We start from the raw sequence: 14,404 nt of genomic DNA on the forward strand, positions 1-14,404 counted from the left end.
CAAGTAAATTAGCATTTATTAAGTACCTACTGTGTGCCAGGGACTGCGGTAAGAGAAGAGGGAGAAATAAAGACAAAACATGGTTCCCTACTCTCAAGAAGCTCATAATCTACTGGGGAGACAATATTCAAGAAGTTATGTCAAAACAAACTATACAGGGGACACATTGGAGAAAGGCTCAGAGTAGAGACACTAGTATTCAGGGAGACCTCAGAGGCTTCTTCCTGAAGATGGGGTTTTAGCTTTGGCTTTAAGGAAACCAGGGAAGTCAGAAGGCAGAGGCAAACCAATAAAAGTGCTGTGGGGTCCTATAGCCAGGAAACCAGGGGTTCTAAATCACTGAATAGGATGAGGGGAATATGGTAGAAAAAGACTGGAACCAAGTGGTGAAGGGTTTTTAAAAGTCGAATAGGAGAATTTATTTTGCAACTCTTGGGGTGAAATGGAACCACTGAAATGTATGGATTGGGGAGGGATGTTCTAGTCACACTACAATCCCTGGGACCACTGAGAAGATAGATTTGCAAAGGGAGAGATTTGGGATAGGCAGAAGAACCAGTGCAATAATCCAGCTAGGAGGAGATAAGGGCCTCTACCAGGATGGGGACAGAAGAAGAGGAGAGAAGGGATCATATTGAAGAAAAATTACAAAAGTAAAATGGATAGAACTTGGCAACAGATTGACTATGGGGAGAGTAAGGAGGTGAGGATAACACTTAGGTTGCTAGTTTGGGCGAGAGAACAGTGGTACCTTTGAGAGTAATAAGAAATTTAGGAAGGAGGTTTAGGAAAAAGTGATAATGAATTCAGGTTTTGAACATGAAAAGTTTCAATTATCTGAAGGAAAACCATAGATGCCCAGTATGCTTCTAGAGATGTGGGACTAGAGTTAGACAAGCAGATCTAGGGTTATCCACAGAGAAATGACTGAAATCAATGGACTGATGAGATCCCCAAGTATAACAGTCACTGGTTCTTTCTACTGCTTCTCATTAGGGTTATTCTGCTTCTGCTATTTCAATATGAAACTTTTTAGTGAGTTTATATACCCAACAGATTCTGCCTTAACTTTCATTTCTAAAGAAATCACATATTTGCTGGATAATATATTTTCTTGTTTCTTTTGTTTCCTTGTTATGTTGATTGATACAACTTTAACATCCTTAGAAAGTGATTCAAATTTGTGTCAAAATGAGTCCTTTTAATCATGTTTCATTGTTCAGTTTAAACAGATGTTTTTAAAAAGTCTGGTTAGAGTTGAATGTCTTGCATGTCCTATGTTCTTATCCATTTTATCAATTTTGTTTTTCAGTAATAATTTTGACAAGGGGATGTTATGACCATCCATAGGCAGATCATTTTGAATTGTATCCCCCATTGGTAACTAGCTGCTTTCTGTCTGTATATGATTGGAATAGTAGCCCGAGTTGCAGAGAAAGCTCATGGAACTGTAACCCATATTCTCTTCTTTACCAAGAATGTCACTGAATATTGTTAAAGAGGTCTTTCCCTAGCCCAGGTACTAGCTGGTACCTTTTCAAGAGTAGTTGTAAAGAATTTTTCATTCTATCAATTCCCAGTAAGGGGTTAGGGTGAAGGATTCAGACAACAGCAACAATAAAATCAGAGATGAAGATCTTTTCTATGCAGTGATGGAAAGTCAAGGAATAGAGTTAAAATAGCCTCTAGCTAATGACATTGAGCACATTTTTTTTACTGGTCCATCTGACAAAAGAATAATAACACTATGAGAAAGAAAAGTCAATAGTAGCCAAGGACAGTTCCAGAAGATGGCAATAGTGAGAGCTGGAACCTCCCAGTAAGCAGCCCCAGAAGTGGTAGCAGAACAAGTCCAAAATGTCCCAGCAGATGGCAGTATATCAGCTCTGCAAAAAAAGTGTCTTTCCTGGTATTTCTGTGATTTTGACTAGAGCTGGTCAAACAAACCCTTCTTACATATATCAAGAAGCTGATTCTTACAGTATCTGAAAAAAAAGCATTACAAAAAGCTCAGTCCTTCTTATCATAATACGGGAGCTAACTTATTCCCTGAACTCTTGGACAGTGTCTCCCATGGGGAGAAGGGGGGGGGGGGGGGTTCCTGCTCTGGGACAATATTAATGTCATGGAATAAAAATACGTTAGAGAGTCTGTCAAATGGTTTCAGTAACCCATCCCCTAATAATGACCTGATGAAAGGAAGGCTCTGTGACTGAAAACAGAGATCACACTTCAGCAGCTTCTGCCATGTTTCTCTAGTTTCAAATATTCAACTGTAATATCATAGCTGGAGTCCTTTATTCATGTTTAGTTTACTGTAAGAGGTAGGACTTCCCCTCAGAGGTCATGTGGCCAATCTTGTGAATTTTGGTGGGGCAAACTCCATGTAGAAATTGAGACAAGAGTGTATTCAAGGCAATAGGGAGAATGTTTGGGGCTATAGTATAGAAATAAATATATCTTTGTGAAAACTAATTGTTTTTAAGTAGTTAAACAGAATTGGAGCACTAGTCCCTAGAGCCTGAAAAAAAGATGTGTGTTTGTTTGTGTGTGTGTGTGATCTTTTCTTTTTCTCCTCTGCCATCAGCTCACAAGAAGCTCCTCCTCCAACCTCTAGGGTTAGAAACCAGAGGGGTAGATGTAGTTGCTGCTGCTGTTGCTGCTGTTATCTGTCCTTCAGTTTTGAAGAAGATCATGACATTAGGAGATGATGCCATGACAAGCCATGAATTGAATTGGAGTGAGGGGGTGCTGTGCTGTCACCAGTCTCACTTCCTTCTCCAGAGCCATCTGGGTCCAATGGATAGATATGAATCAGAATGACTGGAGATGGCCCCAGATGTAGGGTCATTAGGGTTAAATGACTTGCCCAAAGTCACACAGCTAGTGTCAAGTGTATGAGGTCATATTTGAACTCAAGTTCTCCTGACTCCAGGGCTGATGTCAACCTAGTTAGGTGACAGATATGGATAGATTGTTGACACTAGAGTCAAGAAATTTAATCCTCCTGAGTTTAATTCTAACCCTAGACTCTTCCTAGCCATGAAACCCTAGGCAAGTCACTTAACCCTGTTTGCCTCAGTTTCCTCATCTATAAAATGAGTTGAAGAAGGAAATGGCAAACCTCTTTAGATGTAGCTATGTTTGCTTTGGAGAGTAAGCTGGAACATACTCTCTGCATTATTCTTAACAACATTAACAAAGGCAATCAAGAAAAGATCAATGTGACCAATGACTTAGGACTCTGAGTCTCCCTAGCTTGAAACCATGTGCTAATCCAAATTATCAATACAATAATACATATTTATCAAGCACAAATTAGATGACCAAGGCATAGTAAGTGCTTCCAAAGACCTTACAATCTAAGAGGGAAACCACACTAAAGCTGAAAAGAGTTGGAGGACAGGTGGGGGGAGACACCCTGCTCAGAGACCTGATAATGGTAGAGTCAGTTGGTGGGAAACAGTGCTCTGTGCTTCTAAGCCCTCTTTAAATGGGACTTTAGAAGGAGTAGGGGGGTTTATTTGTCTGGTTGGTTGGTTGCTGTTTTAGCTTTTTTTTTTTTTTTGCTCAACTCTCCAACCTTCAACCAGAGGGGTAGAGGCCACTGAGGGTGAGTCCCAAAGCTGACATAATCAGTCGTTAAGGGATGTTGGAAGAAGGTGTTGGATGATTCTCTTTTTGTTCCCACACAAAGTTTACCCTGGGAAATCTCTGAATAGAGTTCATGCTTGGGTTTCCAGATAAGACCAGAGTTCCCAAATAGGATAATATCTGAAGAAAGCTAAAAAAGCATAGCTAGAGATAAAGTCTTGAGAAGAAACTGACAACCCATAACTGTGGGTATATTGTTTTTAACACCATCTTCTACCAAAGGCAAGAGATGCAGAAAAGAAAAGTCAATTTAAGGAGAGAACAATTGGTTCAGAAGATACTACCTACTTGTGAAAGAACATTCTGGATGGAAAATCAACAGTATTTTCCATCAGAACAAAATTAGGGAAAGAAAGAAGACTCATAAATAACCCTGTTGCTTCAAGGCTGGAAGACAGGTAAAGCCTTTAACAAAAATCACACCACCACCACCCTCACCACCACCACTACTATTCCCCTCCCCCATCCCAAATACAAATTAGGAGATGCAGTTCACTAAGTCTTTTTTAATGATAATATCGTATTTGCCTAGTACCATAAAATTACAGAACACAATTTCTCACAACTGTATTCTGTGAAGTAAGAATTGCAAAGATAAATCTCATTTTCCAGAAGAATCAGTTGAAGCTCATAGGCCAGCTAAGAGATGAGGCAGGCCACAGAGAGCATAATTAGGAGTCAATAAATGAGAGTCAAAGCTGAAATAAAAAAACCGTTGAGTGGGGACCCTCCCCAAGTCCTGATTATTCCTTATCAAATCCATGGGCACTAGCCAGTTTGAACAGTCTCTGGCTGCTAAACCCTCTGTCTAATTCACAGAGACCATCTCTTGTCCTTTCTAGGTGAAGAGCTTTCTTTCCATTAGGTCAAAGACCCTCAGGAGTAATGATTGACTTTAGTGGAAATGTGGACTCTGGAACCAGAGGGCCTGGGTTCAAATGCTACTTCAGGAGCAAACACCTTGTCGGCCATCAAGGGTCACGTCCCTAACCCTCCCTGCTTTGGGTCGTATGACTTCTGGGGTCCTTTCTAGCTCTGCAATCTCTCACCCCTTTAGTGATGGGGCCTTTCACACACTCCTCCTCTGGAACATATCAGAAATTATCTAGACCAAAGGCCTCGATCCATGGTGGGCAGACTACAGCAGTGGAATGAGCTGGCCGGATCCTTCCTGGGACCCCAGACCCGGGGCCCAGTGGGCCAAGCCTGCGAGAGCCGCGGTCCGAGCCCGGCGCTCATTCATCCTCATTCATCAAGTTCACGGTCCGTCTGGGGCCAGACGTGCCGTCACTGCCCCTTTGGTGGCCCTTTCTGCAAAATCTGGGGACCTTCTCCCATAGGTAACGGAGAGACAAACACACCCTTTCCGATTCAAGCCCTTCGGAAACAAACTCAAGCCCCCATTTTGCTTGGGATCCAAAAGTCCAAGGGAAGGGGAGAGAAGAAAACAAAGACAAGGGAGCTCCCTGCTCCCGGCTCTGCCCCGCTTACCTGCCGCTTTTTTGGTGTCTTTGGTGGCGGTGGTGGTGGAGGAGGCGGCGGTGGTGACAGTGGTGGTAGTGGCAGCGGTGGTAGTAGCAGTGGTGGCGGTGGTAGTGGCAGTGGTAGTGGCAGTGGTGGCGGTGGCGGTGGCAGTGGTGGAGGTGGTGGCAGTGGTGGCAGCGGTGGTAGTAGCAGTGGTGGCGGTGGCGGTGGCGGTGGTAGTGGCAGTGGTAGTGGCAGTGGTAGTGGCAGTGGTGGTAGTGGCAGTGGTAGTGGCAGTGGTGGTAGTAGCAGTGGTGGCGGTGGCGGTGGCGGTGGTGGTGGCAGTGGTGGCAGCGGCGGTAGTAGCAGTGGTGGCGGTGGCGGTGGCGGTGGCGGTGGCGGTGGCAGTGGTAGTGGCAGTGGCGGTAGTGGCAGTGGTGGCGGTGGCGGTGGCAGTGGTGGCAGCGGTGGCGGTGGCGGCGGTGGGAGCCGCAGGGACAGGTGTGCCAAGGAGCAGCGGCTCCACCAGAACCAGCGCTAGCGCTCACAGCATCCCTGGCACCGCGTCAGGTAGACAGCAGGCGCTTACTCATTGTGCTCCCCAGGGAGGTTCCCAGGTTCCAGGCCCCTCGGGCTCCTCCAGGGGCCCCGAAGCCCCGCCCAGAGCTCCACTCTGCAGCCCAAGGGCCGGGCTTGAGGTAGATACCCTGCCCTCTGATTGGTCCTTTTCCCACAGGGAGGCGGGGTTTCGACCCAATTCGCTAGAGGGGTGGGGTCTCGTAGTAGCTCCCACTCTCGCTCTCCTATTGGTTAGGTTGATAATGAATTTCCGCCCTAAAGGCGGGAGCTTACGAGTCTCGGAGAGCAATCGCAGTTCTGATTGGCTGAGCCGACGGAAACGCCGCGCGGGGTCGGGTCACGAGTTCAAAGGGAGGAGCCACGCGGAGCAGGAGCGCGAGCAGAGGCGCGGCCGGACCGGGCGGGAGCGGGCCCGCGGCATGGCGGGGAGCCTGGGCCCAGGCTCGGGCTGGACAGCCGCGGTCCGTCGTCTGCTGCGGCAGTTCAGCTCCGCCCAGCGGCCAGGTCCGGGGCCGGCGGTGCTGGGGGCGCCCGGGGACCCGCGGACCTGCGGGCTCAGCACCCCCGGGCTGCAGAGCCTGGGCGCCCGCCCGCTGTGCCCCCCGCCTCCGCCCCGCTTCCCCTCCCCCACTTCTCTTCCCCCACCCCCTCCTCCCCCCTCCCCCCACTTCTCTTCCTCCTCCCACTTCTCTTCTTCCTCCCACTTCTCTTCCCCCTCCCCCACTTCTCTTCCTCCTCCCCCCTCCCCCACTTCTCTTCCTCCTCCCCCACTTCTCTTCCCCCTCCCCCCACTTCTCTTCCTCCTCCCACTTCCCCTCCCCCACTTCTCCCCCTCCCCTACTTCCCCTCCCCCACTCCTCTTCCTTCCCCTCCCCCCTCCGGTTTCCCTTCTTGGCCTGCTCTCACTGACCCATCTGCCCACCTCCAGGTTCCCCAGGTTTCCAGGGCCTCCCGCTGCTGGTCGAGGGCCAGCAGGTGGGGTTGGTGGTGCCTGCTGTTGCTCGGGAATTGAGAGCCTTTCCCAACGTGTTCGTGGAGGTGACAGGGGGCTTGGAGCTTCGAGGGGGTCATTGCCCCGAGGAGCGCACAGAGGCTGTGGCTGGGGTCCTGGCACAGCTGCGGGCCGAGGGTCGCCTGGCAAGGCTGGCGAGGTGGCGAGATGAAGTGAGTGATCTGAGGATGAGGCCATTTCTGGGCACCAGAGTCGGGCCTCTTCTTCCTAATCCCCCTTCCCTCTTCTGGGGCAGGCATATGAGGTGCGACCCAGTTTTGGAGCTCCGGCCTTATTGAATGTGGAGCGAGCAGCAGCCCGTGAGTGTCCCCTCCATCCTTCAGCTCACTGGGGATGACAAAAGTGGAATCAGGGGAAGGATAGGTGGGGGTGCTAACCAAGGGGTCCCTCTTCCCTCTCTCTCCACAGCCTTGCTGGGAGTCCTCCAGTTTGGGGCACATCTCAATGCCTTCGTGTGTCGCCAAGATGATGAGACAGGGTCCTGGCAGATCTTCATGTGGCTGGCAAGGCGGTCTCCTCACAAGGCCACCTACCCGGGCCTGCTCGACAACCTGGTATAGCCCCACCAGGCCCTTTCTGTAGACCCTTCAGGTTTCCCAGTTCTCTCTGGGCCCCCTATCCTGGGGTACCTTCTCCAGCCCAGACCCTGGTGGCAAGAGGAATACCACAATCTAATGGGCTACCAGGATGATATAAGATTGACTTCTAAATCTTTGTGTGACCCTGGGGACTGGCATGTCTTTTCTGGCCTTGATTTCCTCATCTGGAATCAGGAGTAATAACAAACTGACTACTAAGGGTTGTTTCAGTGCCATTTAAATTCTAACCTCGAGGAGGTGACAATAAATGCGCAGGACCCTTGGTTCTCAGTAGAGTGGAGGGGGGACATCTGGGAACGTCCTGGCTCAGAGTCTCTGTCTCCCCACTAGGCAGCTGGGGGCATAAGTGCGGGACTGGGTGTAAAGGAAACTATGGTGAAGGAGAGCTGGGAGGAGGCCCGAGTGCCCCCAAAGCTGGCAGCCCAGGCCCAGCCCGTGGGCTGTCTCAGGTAAAAGCAGCACTCCCCCCCCCCCCCCCCCGTGGGCAGAGGGTTGCTATGGACCTCCGCCACTCTGCCTAACAGGTCTCTCTCCTTTTTTGTGACTGTCCTCAGCTTCACCTATGAAGAGATGGATGGGGAAGAGTTTGGGGCTGTGGTTCGAGAATGCCTGTTTATCTTTGACCTAGAAGTACCTGAAGACTTCACCCCCCAAGTGGGAGATGGGGAAGCACAAGAATTCTACCTCTGGCCCCTGAACAAGGTTGGGGCTAATCTTGGGACATGGTGACAGCAGGCAGGCAGAAGTCCAAAGCTTATGTCTGTTCCCTTCTCACCCCCAGGTCAGGGAAGCTGTGAATTCTGGCAGCTTCAAGCCCAACTGTGCCCTGGTGGTGGTGGACTTCCTGTTCAGACATGGATTGCTGCATCCGGATCATGGTAAGGAAGAAGGGTGGGAGGGCATGGGCTGGCCTAGCTGGGTTGCAAACCCCTGACCACACTGCTTTGCCCTTCCCAGAGCCCCTATACCCAGAGCTCATGGCAGTGATGCACCAGACCCTGTGAGCTGTACCCAGGATGCCAGTAGGTGGCTGGACTGGAAGAGGGAACAAGATCCCAGAGTTTGGGACACTTCTACTGTTTTTACAGAAAGGAGTGATGCTTAGCTTTCCATATTCCTGCAAAGGGCAAGGATGGCAGTTTCCCAATGAAAGGTAGCACTGTTCTCAAAAGGGTCCTCCCAGATCCATGTGACTTCCACTGGACATAAAGGAATCTGAAGAAAAGCAGATGTCCCCAGGTGATACCTGACAGAGGCCCTAGACCTTCAAAGAAAGTTAGATTGAAGACTTGGGTGATTTTCCAAGAACAGACTGGAACTTTTCTTTCCTGGAGCCTCTAAAAGATGGCATGAAGGCTCTGAATCCACAGATACAGAAAGAGGGAATCACAGACATCCTTCTTTCAACCTTTTGCCACTCCTCCCCTCCACTGACGCTCTCCTCCTGCAGTGACTGTTCCTTGGGGAGAATAAAAATTGACTCCATGGGCCTCATCTGTCTACCAGAAGCTGTCCTCTGCCCCAACAGTTTCACAATGCTCAGTTGTTGGCACACTCTTGCTTCTTTTCTTTTGCTCCATCTCCAGTTCACGACCTGTTGGGTATATCATCTGGTACTTAAAATGCAGGCAAAGGACCCCAGTATGCTGCAAGAACCACACAGTGGACTAGTGGTCTCCCAGGAATGGGCAGGGACCTATACTCTGGGAAGTGGAGGGTGGAATTACCCTAAGAGTCATCAGTAAGAACATGAACCTTTAGGAGTATTTACAGGAAAGGGAGAAAATATCAATATAAAAATAATACTCTGGCAGAAGATCAGTTAATTTTAATTGAACAAACATTTATTAGATGCCTACTATGTGGAAGGTGTTCTGACACAAAGCAGATATGAAAATTACACTACAGCAGAGGGAATAAGATGTCTGTGGCAATAGTTGAGACAGGAAAATTAGTGGAAATGAAGAAAACTGACTGCTTCACTCCAGACCTGCAGCCTATCCACTTGATTCTGAATTGATTGGCTCTCCTTAAATTTGTTTGATGGTAATTGTAGGTGACATCCCATCCCTATTAAATGGTAATCTGCCTCATGACTTCTTCCTTTTCCCAAGAGAAAGTCAGAGACCCAAAGAAACAGGGTCCCTATCCCCAATCTTCCTCAGAGCTCTAGTGGTAGCTCTAGTTTTATAGCTCATGTGAACATAGGCCGATTTTAGAGTTACAGTTTCCTGGACATGATGGCAAATTTAAAAAACTTCAATGCTCAGTTCACTGAGTCCAACTATTCCCCCCAAGACCCCTGGGGGTGGGGTATCTAAAGACCATGGGGAAGAGGAGCCTATTATTTCTGGCTCTGGGAAAGATCTGATTATTGAGAAGTTTTTTCCGATTTCCAGCCTAAACCATCCTCCACCACCCATTAAATACTTGAAGACAGCTACCATGTCCCAGAGAGTCATCTTTTTAGTTTTGACATCCTCACTTCAATCCATCATCTTACATCATGGACTCAAGGTTCTTCATCATGCCTGCAACCCTCCTCTGAAAGTGTTGATATATCCATATGAAACCATGATGCCTAGAATTCAACCCAAGACTCCTGCAGGGCTCTTAAAATGACAGAAGACTCACCCCTAATAGCCTGGATTTTTTTGCCCTATGTTTATCCCAGTGCTGACTCATTGAGCTTATGTCCACTCAAATCTCCAGGTCTTTTTCAGAACAACTGCTAACTATACTCCCCCACCCACCATTTTATACTTGTGAGTTTGACGGGTTTTTTTTTTTGTACCAAAGTGCGAGACTGCATTTGGCATCTCACTAGCCTTAACCCAATGCAGGTGAAGTCCATTTGGGGTATCGTTTCTCTTCTCCAGCCCCTAGTACAATATTGCCTGCCATCTCAACTTTTGTCTAAACCCCTTGATAAAGGGGGTTTAGATAATGTAAGAACAAACGGATCCTCAAAATACTCCCCCAGAGACTTTTGCCCTTGTTGGAAATATCTAATCCATGTCTTTCCTCTTTCTCCATGACAGTTGTATGAGATACACTTTCCCTCAAGAGATGTCAGCCCAGCTTGAGTGGCACTACAGTTGCGTATTGGGTGAATTGAACCCAAAGTCTCCCTTGTCCTGAATGGTGTGGGCATGATGTGAGAGGCCTAAGCAGATCACCTTCTCTGGTTCTGCCTGCCCTTGTTCTGTCTCATTGGCAGGCTCAGCATCTCCAAGTCCTCCCTATGGGTGTCTCCAAGGATTTACACTATAGGTAGATGTCAGGGGTTTTGTGAACTTGGATGGGGAATAACCTTTCATTAAATCTCCCCAATATTTACCTCCCTTATGGACTGAAAAAGCAACATGATTTTGAGAAAGCATCCACAGATTTCAGCAGAAAGCAACTTCAGGGGTCCATAACACCAAAGGTTGAGCATAGCTGCCCTGGACTCCCTAGGTCAACTCCCTCAGTTTACTGATAATGGAATCAAAGGTCAGAGAAGTTTAGTCACTTCTCCAAAGCCACACAGGTTAGGGTTAGGTTACTCCCAGTTTCTTGGCCAGGTCCCCTGCTCTCCATAAAGCACTCTCCGTTTTTGTTAGGTGTTTCTTCTTTCCCTACACCCCTTGTAGTCTGTGAAGTCAATTATCAGTGAGATGAAGGAGCACAAGCAAAAAGAACATGGGTTAGGGTTAGGTTACTCCCAGTTTCATGGCCAGGTCCCCTACTCTCCATAAAGCACTCTCCATTTTTGTTAGGTGTTTCTTCTTTCCCTACACCTCTTCTAGTCTGTGGAGTCAATTATCGGTGAGATGAAGGAGCACAAGCAAAAAGAAAGTCTCCCCTTCTCTAAAGGATCTGAATGGGTGGGGAGAGGAGTCAGCAGGATGACATCTGTGACCAGGGATTCCTGAAACTGGATCTTCTGGAAGGAGCCAGTCAATCAAAAATGGGAGCCTCAGGGCTTTCAGTGAAAAATGCACTCCTGGGGTGGAGTGAAAGGTGGAGCTTTTAAGGGAAGAGATGTAGATGACTTGGCCATGGAAGTTGAAGGCAACCTGGAGAAAGGAAGTCACTACTTGGCTTCCTTGGGTACTAAATGAGAGGTTGACATGCCCTCTCACCTTAGAGGAAAACATTCTGCCATCTTCACAGGATTAGACTCTTGAGATGTTCAAGTTATTCTGGGTCCTCTCTTAAGCCCCTTCTTGATACTCATCTCTAACTGCTTGAGTTTCACTTCCCCCAAATAGCAACATCTTTATGACCTTTGATGATTCCCTTCATAGAAATGACATTCAGTGATCCTGACAGATCTTGATAGGGGCAAACAGGGCATTTCAGTTTTACAACAAACATTTATTATGTGCTTTCAATATATCTGGAGATAGCCCTAAATGTATTCATACATAATTTATGCAATAATCATTAGCCATTCGGAGAACCAGAGAGTCTCAAGCAAGATCCAGTCTTGAGATTGAACTCTAATTCTAAAGGTTTATAGGGTATTAGGGCCAGTCTGCAGAAAGGCCAAATAGGGGTGGGGGAACAAGATGGTGGGTCAATGGAACTGGAATGATGGGTGACAGCGGACTCAAGGGAGACTTCAATTGGAAAAGATAGATTGGAACTAGATCATGAAATGTTTTATATTGAGCTGGGGAATGATTTGGCCCTTGTACTTCAGCAACTTAACAAACTAGATTGGAGTGGAGAGAGACTAGAGGCAAGTAAAGCAAAAAAAAAAAAAGACTTGGATGATCGGTGTTGCAGAGATGAAATTACTACATAAATTTAAGACTTTGACAAAAGACTGGAATAATGAGGAAATAAGGCTAACATTTGAGGAACTGAGAGAATGCCCTCTGGGGAAAGGTTTAGGAAGAAAGAGAATGTTTCTTTAGACATGAATTTGAAGATGTCTAGTGGACATCATTTGGAGATGTCTGAAAGGTAGTTGGGCATGCACATGGGAGAATCTTCAGCTTAAGAGATGTCAACTTCCAATAAGTAGCCAACCATAAAGCAAAACAAGGCAAGACAAAGTGCCTACAGCCTCCTAGAAGGTATGGCACCAATAGAACATTTACTCGAATGCTCATCAGTTTAAACATTGAATCTGTTGTTGAGAGTTGACTGAATTAAGAAAAGACTTAGGAGTCTTTGTTAAAGGCTGAACCAGAGGGGCTTGTGGTTGGAAGGAAGAATCTGGATATGAGAGACATCTGGATGTGGGTGTGAAGGAATGGGAAAGGCAAAAGTCAAGACCCATGGAACCAGAGAGTTTCTCACTCATTCCTTTGGAGGAAGAACAGTTGAAACCATTACAATCCCCCCTCCCAGCCCATACCTGATCCAGGAGTTGAGGCCACAGACACTGTCCAATATGTTGGACATATCTTTTTTGTTTTGTTTTGTTTTTTGCAAGGCAATGGGGTTAAGTGACTTGCCCAAGGTTGCACAGCTAGGTAGTACCAGGTCTGCATATACTCTTCTTTCCATACTTGCTAAGAGTGAGATGCTCTATCCCTTGCTGGTCTTAATTGAGTCTCCCCTGGAAGCTATTTCTGAAGTTTCTGTTGGCACAACCCAACCTTTGGGAGGTCCTGAGTAGGAAAGGCTGAGTATGGGTCACATTCTCATCTAAGTGTGACTGGTAAATCACCAACTTTTTGACTCCTAGGTGGGCATGTGAAAAAAAATCATTTACTGTATCCAGATCCACAAAGGGCTGAGCCTTTTCGTCAACCCAACACTCCAAATCATTGATGTGCTTTTTCTCTTTCCCATCTTAACAATGATGTTTTGCTAGGATAGAACCCCAGATCTGATTGCTCTTTTCAGGGCTCCCAGTGCCAATATCATTCAGTGATCCCTGGTGGAACCTCCTCCAGTCTGTCCAGGGCCTAGATAACAGATGGGTGGGAGTCAGAGTGGGAGGGGTTGTCACTGCTTCAGATTCCAATGCTCCCCTTTGACTTGGTTTGCAACATTCTTTTTTTAATTAAAAAAATTATTTATTAAGGCAATGGGGTTAACTGACTTGCCCAAGGTCACACAGCCAGGTAATTATTAAGTGTCTGAGGTCAAATTTGAACTCAGGTCCTTCTGACTTCAGGGCCAGTGCTCTATCCCCTGCACAACGTAGCTGCCCCTGCACCAATTTTGTGTTTTCAGACACATAACAGCCCCAACAAAAGGGAAGAAATAGCCTGTGATGTTCTCCACTCCCTGGCCTTCAACTGGTCCTACCTGAGTGACTGAATATTCAAGCCAGAAAAAAAAAAGATTTCCAGGCATGACATCGGGAAATGTCAGAGAATCTCTCACTCATTCCTTTGGAGGAAGAACAGTTAAAACCATTGCAATCCCCCCTCCCAGCCCATGTCTGATCTAGGAGTTGAGGCCATAGACACTGTCCAATATTTTGGATGTATCATTTTTATTTTTGGTTTTTGCAATGCAATGGGGCTAAGTGACTTGCCAAAGTCACACAGCTAGGTAACCATTAAATGTGTGAGGTCAGATTTGAACTCCTGACTCCAAAGCTGGTGCTCTTTCCACTGTGCCACCTAAGATAGCCCTTAGGACATATCTTTCTATCAAATCTTTAAATAGATTAATGGAAAAGTTTATTTTTCATCCAGACAATTCTCAATATCTCTGTGACATTTTCAGATTTTCTGATATTATCCCTTTCTTCAAGACTGAGTTTGAGGGGGTGAAAGCTAGAAAGCTCTCCCAGAGCTATCAGACATATTCCCTGATCCCAGCACTCTGGTCACTCATTTGGACGGTTCCTCCAAAGTACTCTTCCAGTCACTGGTAGGACAAGTGGACCCCCTACTCAAGTGTGAATCCCCTTTGTGAGCAAAGAACTACATAAGGTGAGATCTGGAAGACAAGGGGCTGCCCTCTTTGCCCTTCTGATTCCAAACTTCACGCATAGTACATAGCAGCTGTTGGATTAGTGGTCCCCAATGAGTAAAACCTCAGAAGGCTGGCTGCACAGGATATACTGTCAAAGCTGACTTTCTACTGGGCTGCTATTCTTCATCCAGCCACAAGATGCCACTCTTGCTCAAGTCCAAGA

At 47.1% G+C, this 14,404-nt stretch overlaps 1 protein-coding gene across 2 annotated transcripts; it reads left to right on the forward strand.

Annotated features, from left to right (window-relative positions):
* Positions 1–6,059: 6,059 nt before the first annotated feature.
* LOC141494286 (uncharacterized) lies at positions 6,060–13,712 on the forward strand. 2 transcript variants are annotated; one of them, XM_074195340.1, is made up of 8 exons: positions 6,060–6,201; positions 6,626–6,861; positions 6,945–7,008; positions 7,118–7,263; positions 7,639–7,757; positions 7,863–8,010; positions 8,090–8,186; positions 8,397–13,712. In XM_074195340.1, exons 1-8 carry the CDS (start codon positions 6,117–6,119, stop codon positions 8,411–8,413), a joined length of 912 nt encoding a protein of 303 aa, XP_074051441.1. In that variant the 5' UTR covers positions 6,060–6,116; the 3' UTR covers positions 8,414–13,712. The 2 variants fall into 2 exon arrangements, with proteins under 2 accessions (XP_074051441.1, XP_074051440.1); XM_074195339.1 differs by having other exon boundaries at positions 6,063–6,201; positions 8,266–13,712.
* The last annotated feature ends 692 nt before the right edge of the window (positions 13,713–14,404 follow it).

Source organism: Macrotis lagotis, chromosome 7 (assembly GCF_037893015.1).
Source record: "Macrotis lagotis isolate mMagLag1 chromosome 7, bilby.v1.9.chrom.fasta, whole genome shotgun sequence".
In the NCBI taxonomy this organism is placed as follows: Eukaryota; Metazoa; Chordata; class Mammalia; order Peramelemorphia; family Peramelidae; genus Macrotis; species Macrotis lagotis.

Bases quoted from the DNA above. Each gene is read 5' to 3' on its own strand.
- LOC141494286 (XM_074195339.1), top strand. From the start codon at position 6,117: ATGGCGGGGAGCCTGGGCCCAGGCTCGGGCTGGACAGCCGCGGTCCGT. The intron at 7,009-7,117 runs GTGAGTGTCCCC...CTCTCTCCACAG, and splicing joins TGTGGAGCGAGCAGCAGCCC to CCTTGCTGGGAGTCCTCCAG. The intron at 7,758-7,862 runs GTAAAAGCAGCA...GACTGTCCTCAG, and splicing joins CAGCCCGTGGGCTGTCTCAG to CTTCACCTATGAAGAGATGG.